The sequence below is a fragment of the Taurulus bubalis genome (genome assembly GCF_910589615.1).
Source record: "Taurulus bubalis genome assembly, chromosome: 2".
NCBI lineage: Eukaryota > Metazoa > Chordata > Actinopteri > Perciformes > Cottidae > Taurulus > Taurulus bubalis.
In genome coordinates this window covers 530,269-555,268 of record NC_136590.1, presented here as the reverse complement: position 1 = coordinate 555,268, position 25,000 = coordinate 530,269, and the positions used below count along the sequence as shown (strand labels likewise).

The window sequence follows — 25,000 nt, the reverse complement described above, 5'->3', positions numbered from 1 at the left end:
GACATTGGGACTTGGCCCTTATGGGAACATTGGGACTGGGCCCTTATGGGGACATTGGGACTGGGCCCTTATGGGGACATTGGGACTGGACCCTAGTGTTTGGGCCTACAGAGCCCTGGGGCTGCTGGGAGTTCCTCCTGAACATTCAGGTCTCTAACGGGGTCACAGTGACACCTGGTGGAAGTCTGGGGAACTTCTGGAGAGAAAAAAAAGAAGAAAAAAAAGAAAAGCTGAACCTCACATGAGATGATTCAAATCCTCCTCCTCTAGACCACAAGTCAACGAGTCCTCTGGACCACGAGTCCTCTGGACCACCAGTCCTCTGGGTCGACAAGTCCTCTGGACCACGAGCCCTCTGGACCACGAGTTCTCTGGGTCGACAAGTCCTCTGGACCACGAGCCCTCTGTGCCACGAGTTCTCTGGGTCGACAAGTCCTCAGGATCACGAGTCTTCTGGGTCGACTAGTCCTCTGGACTACAAGTTCTCTGGACCACGAGTCCTCTGGGTCGACAAGTCCTCTAGACTACGAGTCCTCAGGACCACGAGTCCTCAGGACCACGAGTCCTCAGCACCACGAGTCCTTTGGGTCGACTAGTCCTCTAGACTACGAGTCCTCAGGACCACGAGTCCTCTGGGTCAACGAGTCCTCTGGACCACAAGCTCTCTGGGCCACGAGTTCTCAGGGTCGACGAGTCCTCTGGACCACGAGTCCTCTGGACCACGAGTCCTCTGGGTCGACAAGTCCTCTGGACCACAAGCTCTCTGGGCCACGAGTTCTCAGGGTCGACGAGTCCTCTGGACCACGAGTCCTCTGGACCACGAGTCCTCTGGGTCGACAAGTCCTCTGGACCACAAGCCATCTGGGCCACGAGTTCTCAGGGTCGACGAGTCCTCTGGACCACGAGTCCTCTGGACCACGAGCCCTCTGGGTCGACAAGTCCTCTGGACCACGAGCCCTCTGGACCACGAGTCCTCTGGACCACGAGCCCTCTGGGTCCACAAGTCCTCTGGACCACGAGCCCTCTGTGCCACGAGTTCTCTGGGTCGACAAGTCCTCAGGACCACGAGTCTTTTGGGTCGACTAGTCCTCTGGACTACAAGTTCTCTGGACCACGAGTCCTCTGGGTCGACAAGTCCTCTGGACTACGAGTCCTCAGGACCACGAGTCCTCAGCACCACGAGTCCTTTGGGTCGACTAGTCCTCTGGACTACGAGTCCTCAGGACCACGAGTCCTCTGGGTCGACAAGTCCTCTGGACCACAAGCCCTCTGGACCACGAGTTCTCTGGGTCGACAAGTCCTCTGGACCACGAGTCCTCTGGGTCGACAAGTCCTCTGGACTACGAGTCCTCAGGACCACGAGTCCTAAGGACCACGAGTCCTCTGAGTCGACTAGTCCTCTGGACTACGAGTTCTCTGGACCACGAGTTCTCTGGACCACAAGTTCTCTGGGTCGACAAGTCCTCTGGACTACGAGTCCTCAGGACCACGAGTCCTCTGGGTCGACTAGTCCTCTGGACCACGAGTTCTCTGGACCACGAGTCCTCTGGACCACGAGTCCTCTGGGTCGACTAGTCCTCTGGACTACAAGTTCTCTGGACCACGAGTCCTCTGGACCACGAGTTCTCTGGGTCGACAAGTCCTCTGGACTACGAGTCCTCAGGACAAGATTCCTCAGGACCACGAGTCCTTTGGGTCGACTAGTCCTCTAGACTACGAGTCCTCAGAACCACGAGTCCTCTGGGTTGACAAGTCCTCTGGACCATGAGCCCTCTGGGTGGACAAGTCCTCTGGACCACGAGTTCTCTGGGTCGACAAGTCCTCTGAACCACGAGTCCTCAGGACCACGAGTTCTCTGGGTCGACAAGTCCTCTGGACTACGAGTTCTCTGGACCTCAAGTCCTCTGGACCACGAGTTCTCTGGGTCGACTAGTCCTCTAGACTACGAGTTCTCTGGACCACGAGTTCTCTGGGTCGACTAGTCCTCTGGACCACGAGTCCTCTGGACCACGAGTTCTCTGGGTCGACTAGTCCTCTGGACCACGAGTTCTCTGGACCACCAGTCCTCTGGACCACCAGTCCTCTGGGTCGACTAGTCCTCTGGACTACAAGTTCTCTAGACCACGAGTCCTCAGGACCACGAGTCCTCTGGGTCGACTAGTCCTCTGGACTACAAGTTCTCTAGACCACGAGTCCTCAGGACCACGAGTCCTCTGGGTCGACTAGTCCTCTGGACTACGAGTTCTCTGGACCACGAGTCCTCTGGACCACGAGTTCTCTGGGTCGACAAGTCCTCTGGACTACGAGTTCTCTGGACCACGAGTCCTCTGGACCACGAGTTCTCTGGGTCAACAAGTCCTCTGGACTACGAGTCCTCAGGACCACGAGTCCTCTGGGTCGACTAGTCCTCTGGACTATGAGTCCTCAGGACCACGAGTCCTCAGGACCACGAGTCCTCTGGGTCGACTAGTCCTCTGGACCACGAGTTCTCTGGACCACGAGTCCTCTGGGTCGACAAGTCCTCTGGACTACGAGTCCTCAGGACCACGAGTCCTCAGGACCACGAGTCCTTTGGGTCGACAAGTCCTCTGGACCACGAGCCCTCTGGGTCGACAAGTCCTCTGGACCACAAGTCCTCTGGGTCGACTAGTCCTCTGGACTACGAGTCCTCAGGACCACGAGTCCTCAGGACCACGAGTCCTCTGAGTCGACTAGTCCTCTGGACTACGAGTTCTCTGGACCACGAGTCCTCTGGACCACGAGTTCTCTGGGTCGACAAGTCCTCTGGACTACGAGTTCTCTGGACCACGAGACCTCTGGACCACGAGTTCTCTGGGTCAACAAGTCCTCTGGACTACGAGTCCTCAGGACCACGAGTCCTTTGGGTCGACAAGTCCTCTGGACCACGAGCCCTCTGGGTCGACAAGTCCTCTGGACCACGAGTCCTCTGTACCACGAGTCCTCTGGGTTGACTAGTCCTCTGGATTACGAGTTCTCTGGACCACGAGTCCTCTGGACCATGAGTTCTCTGGGTCGACAAGTCTTCTGGACTACGAGTCTTCAGGACCTCGAGTCCTCTGGCTCGACTAGTCCTCTGGACTACGAGCCCTCAGGACCACGAGTCCTCATGACCACAAGTCCTCTGGGTCGACTAGTCCTCTGGACTACGAGTTCTCTGGACCACGAGTCCTCTGGACCACGAGTCCTCTGGACTACGAGTTCTCTGGACCACAAGTCCTCTGGACCACGAGTTCTCTGGGTCGACAAGTCCTCTGGACTACGAGTCCTCAGGACCACGAGTCCTTTGGGTCGACTAGTCCTCTGGACTACGAGTCCTCAGGACCACGAGTCCTCTGGGTCAACAAGTCCTCTGGACCACGAGTCCTCTGGACCACGAGTCCTCTTGAACCCGAATACACAGCGTACTTTACTGCAGGAAAAGTACTAAAACCACAAGATGAGAGTACTCTGGTACTAGTAAACCGTCTCCATTCAAAATCTTACTTCACAAAGAATCATCAGGAAATACATAGTTTAAGTATAAATACATAATGTTCTTTATTAAAATGATCGGTTTGCATGGAAAAAGAAAAACTCACAAAACTAAAACAAAACTCAATATTTTAAGATTTTGCATTTTGTTTCTTCAGTTTTACTTCACATATACATATATATATATATATATATATATATATATATATATATATATATATATATATATACATACACATTCTACATACATTTCATTAATATTCCTGTCTCCATGCTCAGCTATTATTGATCATCATATCTCTGATATTCATAAACAGACGAGTGATTTCCTGTCGTATCACAAATGTGTTTTTAGAACAAACTGCTGCTGATTGGTGGTTAAACGGTTAAACTTTAGGAAATAAAAACCAATACATAAACAAAGATAAAACAAAAGGTTGGTCCAGTCACCAGTATAAACACACCTCTAAGTTACTCTACACATGTTGTACATTTAACACACAAGAGAGTTTCATTCTGAACGTTTTATCAATATTCATAAAACCTTCATGAGAACATCATCAATATTTATAAAACCTTCATGAGAACGTCATCAATAATCATAAAACCTTCATGAGAACGTCATCAATAATCATAAAACCTTCATGCTAAGATCATCAATATTCATAAAACCTTCATGAGAACATCATCAATATTCATAAAACCTTCATGAGAACATCATCAATATTTATAAAACCTTCATGAGAACGTCATCAATAATCATAAAACCTTCATGCTAACATCATCAATATTCATAAAACCTTCATGAGAACATCATCAATATTCATAAAACCTTCATGAGAACATCATCAATATTCATAAAACCTTCATGAGAACATCATCAATATTCATAAAACCTTCATGAGAACATCATCAATATTCATAAAACCTTCATGCTAAGATCATCAATATTCATAAAACCTTCATGAGAACATCATCAATATTCATAAAACCTTCATGAGAACATCATCAATATTTATAAAACCTTCATGAGAACGTCATCAATAATCATAAAACCTTCATGCTAACATCATCAATATTCATAAAACCTTCATGAGAACATCATCAATATTCATAAAACCTTCATGAGAACATCATCAATATTCATAAAACCTTCATGAGAACATCATCAATATTCATAAAACCTTCATGAGAACATCATCAATATTCATAAAACCTTCATGAGAACATCATCAACATTTATAAAACCTTCATGAGAACATCATCAATATTCATAAAACCTTCATGAGAACATCATCAATATTCATAAAACCTTCATGAGAACATCATCAATATTCATAAAACCTTCATGAGAACATCATCAATATTTATGAAACCTTCATGAGAACATCATCAATATTCATAAAACCTTCATGAGAACATCGTTGCTTTGGTTCTCTACTCAGATTTGTCAACAATAAGAAAAAAACACACACCTTCTTTATTTATTCGCTCTTGGATTTCGGAAAAAGTAATTCTTAGCAGCTGATTAAAAAAGTTACTGACGAGGAGAGAAATATATTTATCTCACTATTGAACAAATCTCTCGCAGCTTCAAGAGAAAAACATAAATTAAGGTGTTTGTTCTCATCATAACAGACAGTTTACGCCTTGTTCACAACTTTGTTTGTCTACACTTTGTTTACAACTTTGTGTGTTTACAACTTTGTTTGTTTACACTTTGTTTATTTACGCTTTGTTTGCATGTTGTTTACACTTTGTTTACATGTTGTTTGTGTTTTGTTTACACTCATCATTCCAAACGTCTCATATCTGGATTTCACTTTCTTATACTTTTGTTTACAGCAAAAGTTTTGCGTCTCTTTGAAGAAGATTGACGCGTCTTTGTTGCTGTTTTATGTTTCTTAGTTGTTCTACATCTCTTTGTCATTGTTGTATATCCTCATAGTGTTGTATATCTTCATAGTGTTGTATATCTTCATAGTGTTGTATATCTTCATAGTGTTGTATATCCTCATAGTGTTGTATATCTTCATAGTGTTGTATATCCTCATAGTGTTTTATATCCTCATAGTGTTTTATATCTTCATAGTGTTTTATATCTTCATAGTGCATTCGTGAGTCGCTTTAGATAAAAGTTAAATTAAATGAACAGTAGTTTTGTGTCTTTGTCGTCATATCAGTTTTCTTTGTTGGAAATGACTCAGAGTTTAGTTTGAAAGCTGAAGGACCTCAGCGATGACAAAGACTGGACCACAACCCAGTCTGGACTACAACCCCACCAGTCTGGATTACAACCTGACCAGTCTGGACTACAACCCCACGAGTCTGGACTACAACCTGACCAGTCTGGACTACAACCTGACCAGTCTGGACTACAACCCCACCAGTCTGGACTACAACCCCACCAGTCTGGACTACAACCTGACCAGTCTGGACTACAACCTGACAAGTCTGGACTACAACCCCACCAGTCTGGACTACAACCCCACCAGTCTGGACTACAACCTGACCAGTCTGGACTACAACCCCACGAGTCTGGACTACAACCTGACCAGTCTGGACTACAACCCCACCAGTCTGGACTACAACCCCACCAGTCTGGACTACAACCTGACCAGTCTGGACTACAACCCCACCAGTCTGGACTACAACCCCACCAGTCTGGACTACAACCTGACCAGTCTGGACTACAACCCCACCAGTCTGGACTACAACCCCACCAGTCTGGACTACAACTCCACCAGTCTGGACTACAACCCCACGAGTCTGGACTACAACCCCACGAGTCTGGACTACAACCTGACCAGTCTGGACTACAACCTGACCAGTCTGGACTACAACCCCACCAGTCTGGACTACAACCCCACCAGTCTGGACTACAACTCCACCAGTCTGGACTACAACCCCACAAGTCTGGACTACAACCCCACGAGTCTGGACTACAACCTGACCAGTCTGGACTACAACCCCACCAGTCTGGACTACAACCCCACGAGTCTGGACTACAACCTGACCAGTCTGGACTACAACCCCACCAGTCTGGACTACAACCCCACCAGTCTGGACTACAACCCCACCAGTCTGGACTACAACCTGACCAGTCTGGACTACAACCTGACCAGTCTGGACTACAACCCCACCAGTCTGGACTACAACCCCACCGGTCTGGACTACAACCCCACCAGTCTGGACTACAACCTGACCAGTCTGGACTACAACCTGACCATTCTGGACTACAACCCCACCAGTCTGGACTACAACCCCATCGGACTGGACTACAACCCCACCAGTCTGGACTACAACCCCACCGGTCTGGGCTACAACCCCACCAGTCTAGACTACAACCCCACCAGTCTGGACTACAACTCCACCAGTCTGGACTACAACCTGACCAGTCTGGACTACAACCCCACGAGTCTGGACTACAACCTGACCAGTCTGGACTACAACCCCACCAGTCTGGACTACAACCCCACGAGTCTGGACTACAACCTGACCAGTCTGGACTACAACCCCACCAGTCTGGACTACAACCCCAGGAGTCTGGACTACAACCCCACCAGTCTGGACTACAACCCCACCAGTCTGGACTACAACCTGACCAGTCTGGACTACAACCTGACCAGTCTGGACTACAACCCCACCAGTCTGGACTACAACCCCACCGGTCTGGACTACAACCCCACCAGTCTGGACTACAACCTGACCAGTCTGGACTACAACCTGACCAGTCTGGACTACAACCCCACCAGTCTGGACTACAACCCCACCAGTCTGGACTACAACCCCACCGGTCTGGGCTACAACCCCACCAGTCTAGACTACAACCCCACCAGTCTGGACTACAACCCCACCGGTCTGGGCTACAACCTGACCAGTCTCACAAACTTCTTCAGCTGATGATGAAGACCCTCGGCCCTTCATCTCTCATCGGAGGAAGTCTCTCGATCACCATGTTGTCTATCAGTCCGTATTTATCGTCCTTTTTATTCCTGCTTCCTCCTCCTGCTGCTCCTCCATTGGCTGAAACCTCCTGTGGAAGCCCCGCCCTCTCCACCGGCTGAGACAGCTGATTGGTCAACTGTGTCAGCGTGATCTGAAAGACACCAGAGTTTATGTACCCTGTTAACAAAAGAACAAAGAAAACCTCTACAGAGAAGTGTCACGCTTGAGCTGCAGCCACAAAGAGACACAGAACAACCACAAAGTGATGCAAAACAACCACAAAGGGAAGCAAAACAACCACAAAGAGATGCAAAACAACCAGACTGAGACACAAAACAACCACAAGGAGACACAAAACAACCACAAAGGGAAGCAAAACAACCACAAAGAGACACAAAACAACCACAAAGAGATGCAAAACAACCAGAATGAGACACTAAACAACCACAAAGGGAAGCAAAACAACCAGACTGAGACACAAAACAACCACAAAGAGACACAAAACAACCACAAAGGGAAGCAAAACAGACACAAAACAACCACAAAGAGATGCAAAACAACCACAAAGAGACACAAAACAACCACAAAGAGACACTAAACAACCACAAAGGGAAGCAAAACAACCACAAAGAGACACAAAACAACCACAAAGAGACACTAAACAACCACAAAGAGACACTAAACAACCACAAAGGGAAGCAAGAGACACTAAACAACCACAAAGGGAAGCAAAACAACCACAAAGAGATGCAAAACAACCAGAGTGAGACACAAAACAACCACAAAGAGACACTAAACAACCACAAAGGGAAGCAAAACAACCACAAAGAGACACTAAACAACCATAAAGGGAAGCAAAACAACAACAAAGAGACACTAAACAACCATAAAGGGAAGCAAAACAACCACGAAGAGACACAAAACAACCACAAAAGACCGGCAGGGGGCGGGGCCACTGACCTGCATGTCCTTGAAGAGGTGCAGCATGGCCACGCCCACCACAATGACCAAGAAGGCACTCAGCGTCGTGACCACGTCCACAGACGCCATGCTCCTCCACTCCTGGAAGAGGATGACGGAGGTGGACAGCACCACGGTGGTGAAGAGGACGTAGTACACGGGGTAGACCAGTAGGGTGCTGAAGGTGTCCAGAGACTTGTTCAGGTAGTTCACCTGCGGGCAGGCGGACATGAGCTCCTCAGAGCGGAGCGACGGCCTCAAACTAAAGTCTGATGTTGTTGTCATTAGGGACTTTATCCTCTTAATGTTCCTGTAAAATTTGACGAAAAACGCCTATCCAGGTATACCCAAAGTAAATTGCAAGCTGTACTTGAACTATTTGGAGTAAATACATGGTCTTGGTCTCTTTTGAAAGGTAACAATCTGAAGCTTTTCCCCCTCAATAGTCAGAATCACTTTAAGTGCTGCTGACACTGAGTTACATGAGTTTGAACACACTAAAGTATAAGGTTTTTATTTCCGCCTGAACATTTCTTTGTAAATAGATGCCTGTAGATGACTATAAATGTGACTTATGGACTGGAAAACACAATGGGACCATAACCTGAAGCCTTTTCTAGTCTAAGTAAAAAGTTGATAACAATATCACAGAAAATGAATATTTTACACATGTTTTTCTAATGAAATGTCTAGGTTTTTCTTTTCATTTTGAGACTGAAAATATCCATGATATATATATATATATATATATATATATATATATATATATATATATATATATATATATATATATATATATATATATATATATATATATACCTATTAAAAAGGCTTATAGTCTTGCAAACTTATATAGGTACTATTCATTTTTACTACCAGTATTGCTGACACAGAGAAAATTAAGTATAAATGCATTGTTATGCTAATTCAAGGCCAAACCGAGGCTCTATCAGCAGCTGGCTCTTCTCATCAAATTGAAGGCTGTTGGGATTATTTGCCCCCCCCTCTTCCTGGTATTGGTTTTTTAGGCAATTTCATTGGCTGTACGAAACGCCTGTCATCTGAGCCGTACGACGTGACAGGCTTGAGCCACGTAAGGAGACAGGGGTTGACTCTAGCCTGTCAGTCAGGACATGAAGCTCCTATTGGTTCAAGTGACGTTTCATTGTAAAGGTTGGATTTCGGCAGTCATTTTGATACCGAGTTTGTAGCTGTGCTCTCATGCAAACTTGCTTTTTTCTAAAAACAAATATGCTTTCTTTCATATCTTCCAGCTGATATGAAAAGATGCAACGCCAGTTGGTGGATATTTATGGATGTAATCACGTGTTTTGGACTAAATCTTTTATGGGATTTATTTTTATTGGACCTTTACGACGTAACAACCCCGTTTTTGTTGGAATGTTATGGATTTATGGATCAATATGAGGCGTCATCGGTGAGTTGCCTGGATTTTGCTATTGTTTGTTTGTTTGTTGTTGTCTGACAAAAGTCTCGTTTGTAGCTGCTGTGGTGGTCTGATCTTGAAACGAGTTACACAGCTGGAATCACAAGAATGGCCCGCGGGACGGCAGAACGTTAACAGGTTATTTAGGAAAAATAAATACGATCATCATCAGCAGCGAGAGATGAATTGTTCTTAATAATCATAATAGTCCCACAAAACCTTTGGCGCAGTTTTCATGTAATTATTGTTAAAGTTTAGGAAAAAGTGGGAACCATTTCAGAGTTTACAATGGGTGTGTATGGGGCAGGTTAGAGCTGTGATGTCATTCCTAGAGCACGAGGAGCTGTGTCCTAATGAACCTTTTTGTATTTGTATTTTGCCATTCACTCCACAATATTGACTTTTGAGGCATAATTTATATATGAAAACGTAGGAAATATTGTGCTTGTGGTACACATATTGCGTCGTGGAATCCAACAATTTTATACTGTTTTGTCAGCAAGCCTGAAAGCGACATGAAGTCCGGCCAACTGCTCCATCAACCTCCATGTTAAATCGGACCACAATTTTCTCTCATGACGGAAACGTGAGCATTTTATAAACTGAATTCACGCTCTCATTTATAAATCCTTACAAATATTTAAGTAGACGGAAACGTTCTCAGAAGTCTTGTGCTTCTCATGATTTCGTTATTTTCGTGATGGGATTCACGGTTGTCTGTCAAATACAATAGTTTGAAAGGTTGTTTTCTCATTAAATCCACAGTCCAGTCTCCCGCTCTGTGACAGTGTCACACCTGTTTTAAGTTAGCCAATCAAGGCAGTCACCATGGCAACCATTGACACACAGGCACACACACACACACACACACACACACACACACACACACACACACACACACACACACACACACACACATGCAGGAGGAACACGTGTAATCACGTGATATGTTGCAGCAAAGTGCTGTCCCATTCATATTTACACCATCAAGCCCTCACAGCTAATGTTGGCATATATATATATATATATATATATATTATATATATATATATATATATATATATATATATATATATTATATATATATATATATATATATATATATATATATATATATATATATATATATATATATATATATATATATGTATATATATATATATATGTATCTCCAATCCACACATACGTGCACACGCGAACGGCCGCGCGCGTGCACGTGGTAATACGGTCGCGTGCACTCAGACTCTTGACTTTTGATCATATTTATGCAAAAAAATTATTATTATTATTATTTTTTTAAAGTCAAGGAGTTATTGATTCTTTAGAGATCAAGAATATATATATATATATATATATATATATATATATATATATATATATATATATATATATATATATATATAATGTACCTCAATAACACATCTCACTACCGGTAATGTACATATATTGCGACGTCTTACGGCAGTAGTAGCCACACTTTCAAAATTTCTTGTGAAATTTTCTAGTTATTATTGTTGTTATTTTTATTATCATTATTATTGTAACTACTATTATTCCTTTCATGAATAAACACGTTTGTCTTTTGAAAGACAGTTTTGTTTAGTTTCTCTCATCGTATGTCAACAACACGGTCGTTAGCTTGGTTAGCGTAGTTAGCTTGTTTAGCTAAGCTTAGTTAGCTTGGTTAGTTTAGTTTAGGTAGCTTAGCTAGCTTGGTTTAGTTATCTTAACTTGGTTAGCTTAGCTTAGTTTAGTAGCTTGGTTAGCTTAGCTTAACTTAGTTATCTTAGCTTAATTAGCTTGGTTAGCTTAGCTTAGTTTGCCAAGTCCACAGGAGAGGATGAGATGGACTCACCTGCGTCACTATGGAGACGACGAGCGTGACCAGCAGGATCCAGGTGAGCGGGTTAGCGAGCACCGAGACGTCCTGGACCACTGGAACAGAAACACACCTTATGTGTCCCAGAATGCATTGCAAATGGGCCAGGACGTATCCTCTACAGGGTGGATTCATTTCTGCAGTAGCGCACTTAAATAAACACGCTCATATTATGGGATGCAATCATTGCAACGAAGAAGTCCAGTGTTTGAGCACAGCGCCCCCTGGCTGCCCGGAGGAGCTATATATATATATATATATATATATATATATATATATATATATATATATATATATATATATATATATATTCTTCTTCTGAGCGTCTCACCGGCGCTGGCGGCGATGGCGAGGCCTTTAACGGAGGAGACGGTGAAGGCGCCGAGCAGCGAGCAGATACCGAGGTAGACGAAGATGTTGGAGCGACCGACCCGAGGAGAGAAAAACAACACGAGCGCCGCGCACAGCAGCAGCACGACCGCCGCGTACGCCAGGAACCCTGAACGAGAACAACACATGAAGCTCAAGTTAGCTTAGCATACAGGATGGAGCTTCTGTCAAACATCGGTACTGATGCTACTTGTAGTGTAGCATCAGTAGCATCAGTACCGATGTTTATCGGACGCTCACCGGGCTCCATCAGCTTGTCGGCCATGTCCTGGAGTGATGTCACTTCCTGTTCCTGTGGCGCGTGGAGCACCAGCAGGACGCTGCCCAGCGCGCACAGCAGGCAGCCCAGCTTCCCCACCGGGTTCAGCATCTCGCCCAGCAGGCGGGAGGACAGCACGGCACTGCAACCAGAGGGGCCGGTTAGTGGGCCCGGTCACAACCACAGTGCATGCTGGGTAGATTTGTATCCGACTCGAGCCCGACATGAGCACTGGTCACTGGGAATCTCACGAGAACGAGGCGGCCGCAGGTTTTAAAGCCAGGCGCTAAAAACATTACTGCTGGTTTAGATATGTGTTATTTACATAACACATATCTAAACCAGCAGTAATGTTTTCAACAAGAACAAAGGATGCAGCTAGACATACATTTCTACATGAATTCATATTTATAAACACACATGAATAAATCAGGGCGTGATCTGTAAACTACAAGCAGGAAGTGACTGTTCTGTGACTTCCTGTGGATTCTTTGAAGCTGAAAACTGTCTGACTTGAGCTCAGTTGTTTGGCTCCGCCCCCTGATGATGATGATGATGATGATGATGATGATGATGATGATGATGATGATCTTGTGAGAGAAGCAGCTCACCCCGTTATAGATGAGACTTTGACCTTTGACCTCCTACCTGATGAGGACGCTCAGCGCGCCCAGCGGAGTCACCAACGTGGCCGGAGCGAACATGTAGGCGGCGAAGTTACAGACCTCTCCTGCTCCCACTGCAGGGGCACCACAGAAGAAGAAGAAGAAGAAGAAGAAGAAGAAGAAGAAGAAGAAGAAGAAGAAGAAGAAGAAGAAGAAGAAGAAGAAGAAATTAATCTGAGACAGACAACATGGAGCTCATAGAGAAGCAGAGTGAATCTTACTGGTCAGCAGGCCGGCCCACCATAACCAGTCCTTCAGGTAGCTGTGGCCTCCGTCACCTGCACACACAAAAACACCCACAATGCACTTTAAAAACACAGAGACTCAAGGACTCAAAGTAAAGGAACTGGTTGAGCAGCTTCACTTTGTTGGAGCTGAAACCCAACACTCAGGGAACAAAATACCAGAGTAGAGTGCAAATGAGATTTACTTTGACGCTTTTACATCACGTGTGTGTGTGTCTACAGACATGAGGAAGATAATGTGCGTGTGTCTGTTACATTGCCGGTACGGTATCTCAGGTAACAGACACAAGCAGGTAACAGACACGAGTAGGTAACAGACACAAGCAGGTAACAGACACATGAGCAGGTAACAGACACATGAGCAGGTAACAGACACGAGTAGGTAACAGACACATGAGCAGGTAACAGACACATGAGCAGGTAACAGACACACAAGCAGGTAACAGACACGAGTAGGTAACATACACGAGTAGGTAACAGACACATGAGCAGGTAACAGACACATGAGCAGGTAACAGACACACAAGCAGGTAACAGACACGAGCAGGTAACAGACACACAAGCAGGTAACAGACACATGAGCAGGTAACAGACACATGAGCAGGTAACAGACACACAAGCAGGTAACAGACACGAGCAGGTAACAGACACAAGCAGGTAACAGACACGAGTAGGTAACAGACACATGAGCAGGTAACAGACACAAGCAGGTAACAGACACGAGTAGGTAACAGACACGAGTAGGTAACAGACACATGAGCAGGTAACAGACACATGAGCAGGTAACAGACACGAGTAGGTAACAGACATATGAGCAGGTAACAGACACATAAGCAGGTAACAGATACATGAGCAGGTAACAGACACACAAGCAGGTAACAGACAGGCAAGCAGGTAACAGACACACAAGCAGGTAACAGACACACGAGCAGGTAACAGACACCAGCAGGTAACAGACACACAAGCAGGTAACAGACAGGCGAGCAGGTAACAGACATGAACAGATAACAGACACGAGCAGGTAACAGACACGAGCAGGTAACAGACACACAAGCAGGTAACAGACACATGAGCAGGTAACAGACACGAGCAGGTAACAGACACACAAGCAGGTAACAGACACATGAGCAGGTAACAGACACACAAGCAGGTAACAGACACACAATCAGGTAACAGACACATGAGCAGGCAACAGACACGAGCAGGTAACAGACACATGAGCAGGCAACAGACACGAGCAGGTAACAGACACATGAGCAGGTAACAGACACACAATCAGGTAACAGACACGAGCAGGTAACATACACGAGCAGGTAACATACACGAGCAGGTAACAGACACACAATCAGGTAACAGACACGAGCAGGTAACAGACACGAGCAGGTAACAGACACATGAGCAGGTAACAGACACACAATCAGGTAACATACACGAGCAGGTAACAGACACGAGCAGGTAACAGACACACGAGCAGGTAACAGACACGAGCAGGTAACATACACGAGCAGGTAACAGACACATGAGCAGGTAACAGACACACAATCAGGTAACAGACACACAATCAGGTAACAGACACGAGCAGGTAACATACACGAGCAGGTAACAGACACACGAGCAGGTAACAGACACACAATCAGGTAACAGACACGAGCAGGTAACATACACGAGCAGGTAACAGACACGAGCAGGTAACAGACACACGAGCAGGTAACAGACACGAGCAGGTAACAGACACGAGCAGGTAACAGACACACGAGCAGGTAACAGACACGAGCAGGTAACAGACACACAATCAGGTAACATACACGAGCAGGTAACATACACGAGCAGGTAACAGACACACGAGCAGGTAACAGACACACAATCAGGTAACAGACACATGAGCAGGTAACAGACACACAATCAGGTAACAGACACGAGCAGGTAACATACACGAGCAGGTAACAGACACACGAGCAGGTAACAGACACACAATCAGGTAACAGACACATGAGCAGGCAACAGACACGAGCAGGTAACAGACACATGAGCAGGCAACAGACACGAGCAGGTAACAGACACATGAGCAGGTAACAGACACACAATCAGGTAACATACACGAGCAGGTAACATACACACAATCAGGTAACAGACACGAGCAGGTAACAGACACATGAGCAGGTAACAGACACACAATCAGGTAACATACACGAGCAGGTAACAGACACGAGCAGGTAACAGACACACGAGTAGGTAACAGACACGAGCAGGTAACATACACGAGCAGGCAACATACACGAGCAGGTAACAGACACATGAGCAGGCAACAGACACGAGCAGGTAACAGACACATGAGCAGGTAACAGACACACAATCAGGTAACAGACACGAGCAGGTAACAGACACACGAGCAGGTAACAGACACACGAGCAGGTAACAGACACACAATCAGGTAACAGACACGAGCAGGTAACATACACGAGCAGGTAACAGACACACGAGCAGGTAACAGACACGAGCAGGTAACAGACACGAGCAGGTAACAGACACACGAGCAGGTAACAGACACGAGCAGGTAACAGACACATGAGCAGGTAACAGACACACAATCAGGTAACAGACACGAGCAGGTAACATACACGAGCAGGTAACAGACACACGAGCAGGTAACAGACACACAATCAGGTAACAGACACACAATCAGGTAACATACACGAGCAGGTAACAGACACGAGCAGGTAACAGACACGAGCAGGTAACAGACACATGAGCAGGTAACAGACACGAGCAGGTAACAGACACGAGCAGGTAACAGACACGAGCAGGTAACAGACACACAATCAGGTAACAGACACACAATCAGGTAACATACACGAGCAGGTAACAGACACGAGCAGGTAACAGACACGAGCAGGTAACAGACACACGAGCAGGTAACAGACACGAGCAGGTAACAGACACGAGCAGGTAACAGACACGAGCAGGTAACAGACACACAAGCAGGTAACAGACACGAGCAGGTAACAGACACGAGCAGGTAACAGACACGAGCAGGTAACAGACACGAGCAGGTAACAGACACGAGCAGGTAACAGACACACGAGCAGGTTAAAGCTTCCAGGCACTCAAAGTAAATCACACACTGATGCGGCTGTTTGATTTGTGCGCCCTGATCTCTTTTGCGCTCTCAGGTTTCATCAGTGATTTGCCTACAGACAAAACAAGTCCTCATGCGCGCCTCACAGGTTTCAATGCAGATGAACATTTGACTCAATGACAAACAAAAACAAGACAACATGCACAGTATCCTCTCATGTGGTTCGTCTGACGATTGTTTGTTTTTCTGAACGGCATCATTCAAATAATACAGCAAAGATTTGACACACGTATGCAGAAATAATTAACTAAAAACAGTCAGATCCAGGGAGGAGCGAGACCTCCTGCCGGCCCACCTGCTCTGGTGTGTCCCTTGCTGGCCAATCGGAGGAGAGCCTTCTTCTTCAGGATGACGCTGCCACCAATCAGGAAGGCCGACAACAGGGCCAGAGTCAGACCCAGCCACGGGTTGTAGGTCACATGGGTCTGCACATCTGTGGACGGAGAGAGACGACCATCAGATTGCGTTAGAGTCACATGACGAACTGCCTGTAAATAAATCTACAGGTTCAGGCGTACTACAACCAACTAGAACCAGATAGAACCGACCAGAATTACAACCAACTAGAATCAACCAGAACTACAACCAACTACAACCAACTACAACCGACCAGAACTACATCCAACTAGAACCAACCAGAACTACAACCAACTACAACCAACTACAACCGACCAGAACTACATCCAACTAGAACCAACCAGAACTACAACCAACTAGAACCAGATAGAACCAACCAGAACTACAACCAACTACAACCAACTACAACCGACCAGAACTACATCCAACTAGAACCAACCAGAACTACAACCAACTACAACCGACCAGAACTACATCCAACTAGAACCAACCAGAACTACAACCAACTACAACCAACTACAACCGACCAGAACTACATCCAACTAGAACCAATTACAACAGACTAGAACTACAACCAACTAGAACCAACTACAACCGACCAGAACTACATCCAACTAGAACCAACTACAACCGACCAGAACTACATTCAACTAGAACCAATTACAACAGACTAGAACTACAACCAACTAGAACCAACTACAACTGACCAGAACTACATCCAACTACAACCAACTATAACCGACCGGAACTACATCCAACTACAACCAACTACAGCCAACTACATCCAACTACAACCAACTAGAGCCAACTACAACCGACCAGAACTACATCCAACTACAACCAACTACAACCGACCAGAACTACATCCAACTAGAACCAACTACAACCGACCAGAACTACATTCAACTAGAACCAATTACAACAGACTAGAACTACAACCAACTAGAACCAACAACAACTGACCAGAACTACATCCAACTACAACCAACTATAACCGACCGGAACTACATCCAACTACAACCAACTACAGCCAACTACAACCGACCAGAACTACATCCAACTACAACCAACTAGAGCCAACTACAACCGACCAGAACTACATCCAACTACAACCAACTACAACCGACCAGAACTACATCCAACTACAACCAACTACAATCGACCAGAACTACATCCAACTACAACCAACTACAACCGACCAGAACTACATCCAACTAGAACCAACTACAACCGACCAGAACTACATCCAACTACAACCAACTAGAGCCAACTACAACCGACCAGAACTACATCCAACTACAACCAACTACAACCGACCAGAACTACATCCAACTACAACCAACTACAATCGACCAGAACTACATCCAACTAGAACCAACTACAACCAACTACAACCGACCAGAACTACATCCAACTAGAACCAACTACAACCGACCAGAACTACATCCAACTACATCCAACTACAACCAACTACAACCGACCAGAACTACATCCAACTACAACCAACTATAACCGACCGGAACTACATCCAACTACAACCAACTACAACCAACTAGAGCCAACTACAACCGACCAGAACTACATCCAACTACAACCAACTAGAGCCAACTACAACCGACCAGAACTACATCCAACTACAACCAACTGCAACCGACCAGAACTACATCCAACTACAACCAACTACAATCGACCAGAACTACATCCAACTAGAACCAACTACAACCAACTACAACCGACCAGAACTACATCCAACTAGAACCAACTACAACCGACCAGAACTACATCCAACTAGAACCAACTACAACCAACTACAACCGACCAGAACTACATCCAACTAGAACCAACTACAACCGACCAGAACTACATCCAACTACAACCAACTATAACCGACCGGAACTACATCCAACTACAACCAACTACAACCAACTAGAGCCAACTACAACCGACCAGAACTACATCCAACTACAACCAACTAGAGCCAACTACAACCGACCAGAACTACATCCAACTACAACCAACTACAACCGACCAGAACTACATCCAACTACAACCAACTACAATCGACCAGAACTACATCCAACTAGAACCAACTACAACCAACTACAACCGACCAGAACTACATCCAACTAGAACCAACTACAACCGACCAGAACTACATCCAACTACATCCAACTACAACCAACTACAACCGACCAGAACTACATCCAACTACAACCAACTATAACCGACCGGAACTACATCCAACTACAACCAACTACAACCAACTAGAGCCAACTACAACCGACCAGAACTACATCCAACTACAACCAACTAGAGCCAACTACAACCGACCAGAACTACATCCAACTACAACCAACTACAACCGACCAGAACTACATCCAACTACAACCAACTACAATCGACCAGAACTACATCCAACTAGAACCAACTACAACCAACTACAACCGACCAGAACTACATCCAACTAGAACCAACTACAACCGACCAGAACTACATCCAACTACATCCAACTACAACCAACTACAACCGACCAGAACTACATCCAACTACAACCAACTATAACCGACCGGAACTACATCCAACTACAACCAACTACAACCAACTAGAGCCAACTACAACCGACCAGAACTACATCCAACTACAACCAACTAGAGCCAACTACAACCGACCAGAACTACATCCAACTACAACCAACTAGAACCAACTACAACCGACCAGAACTACATCCAACTAGAACCAACTACAACCGACCAGAACTACATCCAACTACAACCAACTACAACCGACCAGAACTAAGGACTTTGTATCCATGAATTGTTTCATAGAAACATCAAATAATTTTGTATTATTATGTTTTACAATAAGAATAATTATTATTATTATTATAGTCATCTGTATCATCATTATTATCATTGTATTATTGTTATCATTCTCATGACTTATATATAATTATTACTGTGTATCTCAGAGGTGTTATTAATGATTTATTATTTACATTCATGTTTCTGGTAAATGTTCATCTTCAGCAGCTGAAACAAGCAGGAAGTGAAACTAGACGGAACAATTCTATTGAATAAGAAAACTTTATGTAAACGGAACTGAAAACAATAACTTGAATCTCATCCAGGGGCGGTTTTGGGCACGTGCGACCGGGGCCGCCGCCCGGGGCGGCACTTTTTCATAACACGTGGGGGGCGGCACGACCACTTAAAACAACAACAAAAAACAAAAAATCATCTGGGCCGTGAAGCGGTTTTCCGATATCTATCGTGTCTGGGATCCACTGTGGGCTGCGGGGCCGTACTCTAATGCAGTGGTACCAACCTTCCACAGCCACGGAACGGTTTTCTGTCAGACAATATTTTCACGGACCGGCCTTCACGGTGTAGACGAAAAATATGACGTAATAAATATGACGTAATACGACCGGCATAAATACAATTATAAAATGCATAAAGATACATCTCACCATGACGCTGCATTAGTGGAGCCCTGAGCTTGTTTCTCTGCTGCGAGCCGGTCCGTCTCGGGTGACGGGAGAAAAAGACCGAGCCCCTACGTCTGTTGTTCATGTCCAGTCTACTGACTCTACTCCGTAACTTAAACCTTTATATCACTCTGTCACTTCATTAAAACCCGCTTCACAAAGACAGGATGTTGAAATGGAGGCAGGGTTTAGAGCTCAGAAACTCTGCCTTGATTTCAATCCAGAACACAGAGTTGTAACGGACTTTTAAGTTTCACTTTTGGGGAAACGTTAGGAACCTCTTGACATGTGTCAAGATGTTACGTTTGAGGCTACGCACAGACGGATGTATCCGGGTTTTTTTCAAAATAAAATATTTTTCTGAAAAAAAAAAAAAAAAAAAAATATATATATATATATATATATATATATATATATATATATATATATATATATTTTATATTTATATTATTATATATTTTTTACCCGGCGGAGGGGGGGAAGGGGGGGGGCGCTCGAAGGGGGGTCTCGCCCGGGGCGTAACTACATGTGGAACCGCCACTGATCTCATCGCTACGTTTAAACTTCTCCTCTTCCTCTTCTTCTTCCTCTTCTTCTTCCTCTTATTCCTCCTCTTATTCCTCCTCCTCCTCCTTTTATTCCTCCTCTTCCTCCTCCCAAAGTGGGAGTGTCTTTAGATACTGCACCTCCTTAACAAACAGACTTAAACCGGACCAGAACAACATGGATGTTTACACTGTGTGCGTGTGTGTGTGTGTGTGTGTGTGTGTGTGTGTGTGTGTGTGTGTGTGTGTGTGTGTGTTACCTGTAGTGTTGCTGCTGTTGTCCAGGTGTGTGTAGATACTCTGACCTCCAGAGACGGAACAGAGAGCCGACTGAGCGCCGCACCACAACCTGAGAGAGTCTGCAGAGATATTATTATGAATTATATTATATATTATACATATATACATATATATATATATATATATATATATATATATATATATATATATATATATATATATATATATATATATATATATATATATATATAATATAAGGTTTATACACACATACACAGATACACAGCAGAGTAAAGGGGTGTAAATAGTGTAACTGGTGCAGCCGTACTGGTTTGACCACATGAGGCGTTCAGTGTTGACTCTGAAAACACAACGCTGTGACACAACCTCTCACTCTGAGGTTCAAGCAGGACGTCACCACACGAGATCCATCATATTGATCAATACTGATCAGTATCCATCATATTGATCAATACTGATCAGTATCCATCATATTGATCAACACTGATCAGTATCCATCATATTGATCAATACTGATCAGTATCCATCATATTGATCAACACTGATCAGTATCCATCATATTGATCAATACTGATCAGTATCCATCATATTGATCAGTATGTATTATGAGCTACTTTCCCTGGGAGCGTTCCTGTAAACAATCAGTCATTCAGTTCTAATCAGAAGTTTCTTGCGGGTCATGTGATCAATACAGATTAATAATCATAATAAATCTTCTGCCTGTGAATAAAATACAACAAACCTTTATTTAAACTTTACAAGATGATGTAAGACTTTAAAGTGTTCAATAATGATCATCATTCCTGTATTTCTAGGATCATTTAATGAATTCAAAACAACATTAATGAAGACATGTGACATCAGCTGATGCGTTTACTCACGAAGCAGACAATCGATTGATCAAGTCAATAATCATCATTCATCTTTACCAGCAGACACTCATTTGAATATTGATCAGATTAATACAACATATGAACTCCGTGTTGCCTTCAAAGAACGCGGTAACAAACAGTTTCTTTGTGGAGGAGAACTGATCAGACAGATCGATATGGATCGATATGGATCGATAATAGTCGATCGGCCTCACCGTTCCCGCACGCCTCCTCGCTTAGGTGAACGTCCCGCATCGCCGCTTCTCCTCCGGGGAAAGAACCGAAAGCACAGCGCCGGGAGGCCGCGGAAGAGACGTTGGTCTCCGGGAAGAGAGACGCGAGGCTCCGCTGCTGCTGCCGGGAGGAGACTGAGGAGCGCGGACAACGCCACCCGGACGCGCCCAGAGGGGCGGGGCGGAGCTGCAGGTGACACCTGACCCCGCCCGCCGGGAGGGGCCGGTGAGGAGCGGCAGGTGACACTTGACCCCGCCCCGCCGGGAGGGGCCGGTGAGGAGCGGCAGGTGATTTAAAAAAAAGGAACTGATACTTTTACTGCATTTATACTGTCATATAATTACTTTTATTGTATATATAGTATCATATAATTACTTGTATTGTATTTATGCTGTGATATAAGTACTTTTACTGCATTTATACTGTCATATAATTACTTTTATTGTATATATAGTATCATATAATTACTTGCATTGTATATATAGTATCATATAATTACTTGCATTGTGTTTATACACTGATATAAGTACTTTTACTGCATTTATACTGTCATATAATTACTTTTATTATATTTATACTGTGATATAATTACTTGTATTGTATTTATACTGTGATATAAGTACTTTTACTGCATTTATGCTGTCATATAAATACTTGTATTATATTTAAACTGTGATTACCTTTACTGCGGCAGAGTAGTATTACTGTGTGGTATGAGTACTTTAGCTGTAACAAAGTACTTTATATTGTGTGGTATTAGTATTAGTGCAGCAGAAGTGTGTAAAAAGTGGGAAAAGCAGCGGCGCTTTTATGAATCATTATTTCTTTGGATTTTGTGAAAATAAGACTATAAATACAGTTATTAGTATTATAATAATGTTGTTATTATCAATTGAACAACAACAAAGAGAGAAGTGAAAAACACATCAATAATCACAAATCATAATATCTTAATTCACAAAACTTTATTTCCTATGAAAAATAATTTCATACATTTCTCAGTTTCCTCCAGAGAGACGCCTCTGTGACGCTGTGAAGGCGGGGCTAAGTGAGCCAAGAGGCTAGGCTAGGCTAGGCTAGGCTAGGCTAGGCTGGGCCCGGCCCGGCTCAGTTGCAGTAGTTCTCCAGCACCCGGATGTTGCAGGGCCGGTGGCAGCACTGCTCCACGATGCCTCTCTTCACCATGGACTCCATCATGGCGTCCTTAAAGGCGTACTCCGCCACCTCGTTCTCCCCGCCCGCCGCCGAGGCCCCGCCCACTTTCTGCGGGAGGAAACCTGGGGAGGAACAGACTCAGTATTCATATGTACTAGTACATGGTAGTGGTACTATGGAGTGGTACTATGGTAGTAGTAAAATGTTAGTAGTATTATGTAGTAGTATTATGTAGTAGTACATGGTAGTAGTATTATGTAGTAGTATTATAGTAGTAGTATTATGGTAGTAGTATTATGTAGTTGTATATGGTAGTAGTATTATGGTAGTAGTATTATGTAGTAGTATATGGTAATAGTATTATGGTAGTAGTATTATGGTAGTAGTACTATGTAGTTGTATATGGTAGTAGTATTATTTAGTAGTATATGGTAGTAGTATTATGGTAGTAGTATTATGTAGTAGTTTTATGGTAGTAGTATTGTGGTAGTAGTACTATGTAGTAGTATATGGTAGTAGTATTATGGTAGTAGTATTATAGTACTAGTACATGGCAGTAGTACTATAGTACTAGTACATGGCAGTAGTACTATAGTACTACTACTATGGCAGTAGTACTATAGTACTAGTACATGGCAGTAGTACTATAGTACTAGTACATGGCAGTAGTACTATAGTACTAGTACATGGCAGTAGTACTATAGTACTACTGCCATGTACTAGTACTATAGTACTAGTACATGGCAGTAGTACTATAGTACATGGCAGTAGTACTATAGTACTAGTACATGGCAGTAGTACTATAGTACTAGTACATGGCAGTAGTACTATAGTACTAGTACATGGCAGTAGTACTATAGTACTAGTACATGGCAGTAGTACTATAGTACTAGTACATGGCAGTAGTACTATAGTACTAGTACATGGCAGTAGTACTATAGTACTAGTACATGGCAGTAGTACTATAGTACATGGCAGTAGTACTATAGTACATGGCAGTAGTACTATAGTACTAGTACATGGCAGTAGTACTATAGTACTAGTACATGGCAGTAGTACTATAGTACATGGCAGTAGTACTATAGTACTAGTACATGGTCGTCCATGAAGGACTCACCCATCAGGGGGTCCAGGGCCCTCTTGGGGTTGTAGAAGAAGCCCCGGTCCCCACACACCAGGTACAGGGCGTCCACCAGGTGAGAGCCACACAGGTGCTGAGGGTCAGACGCCTGAGAACCAGGACACGACAAAACCAGTAAGACCAGCAGGGACACGCACTGGAACCACAGGGCCGCCATGATGGAGAGAACTGAGGAGAGAGGAGGGCTGTTAGGAGAGAGAGGAGGAGGAGAGAGAGAGGAGGAGAGGAGGAGAGAGAGGAGAGAGAGAGGAGGAGAGAGAGGAGAGAGAGAGGAGGAGAGGAGAGGAGAGAGAGAGGAGAGAGGAGAGGAGAGAGAGAGGAGGAGAGAGAGAGAGAGAGAGGAGGAGAGGAGGAGAGGAGAGAGAGAGAGAGAGAAGGAGAGGAGAGAGAGGAGGAGAGGAGAGAGAGAGGAGGAGGAGGAGGAGAGAGAGAGAGAGAGAGAGAGAGGAGGAGAGGAGGAGAGGAGAGGAGAGAGAGAGAGGAGGAGAGGAGAGAGAGAGGAGGAGGAGGAGGAGGAGAGGAGAGAG

The 25,000-nt window shown here is 44.6% G+C and overlaps 2 protein-coding genes across 2 annotated transcripts; both read right to left on the bottom strand.

Annotated features, from left to right (window-relative positions):
• Window positions 1-7,387: 7,387 nt before the first annotated feature.
• On the bottom strand, window positions 7,388-22,198 carry nipal4 (NIPA like domain containing 4; the record flags this gene model as incomplete). Its single annotated transcript, XM_079237127.1, has 10 exons — window positions 7,388-7,591; window positions 8,401-8,613; window positions 11,703-11,782; window positions 12,058-12,225; window positions 12,357-12,517; window positions 13,024-13,114; window positions 13,262-13,318; window positions 16,717-16,854; window positions 21,071-21,169; window positions 22,159-22,198. The coding sequence occupies 10 exons, from the start codon at window positions 22,196-22,198 to the stop codon at window positions 7,388-7,390; spliced, it is 1,251 nt and encodes a 416-aa protein (XP_079093253.1).
• Window positions 22,199-23,284: 1,086 nt separating this feature from the next.
• On the bottom strand, window positions 23,285-24,630 carry LOC306733154 (insulin-like; the record flags this gene model as incomplete). Its single annotated transcript, XM_079214351.1, has 2 exons — window positions 23,285-23,454; window positions 24,450-24,630. The coding sequence occupies 2 exons, from the start codon at window positions 24,628-24,630 to the stop codon at window positions 23,285-23,287; spliced, it is 351 nt and encodes a 116-aa protein (XP_079070477.1).
• Between the last annotated feature and the right edge of the window lie 370 nt (window positions 24,631-25,000).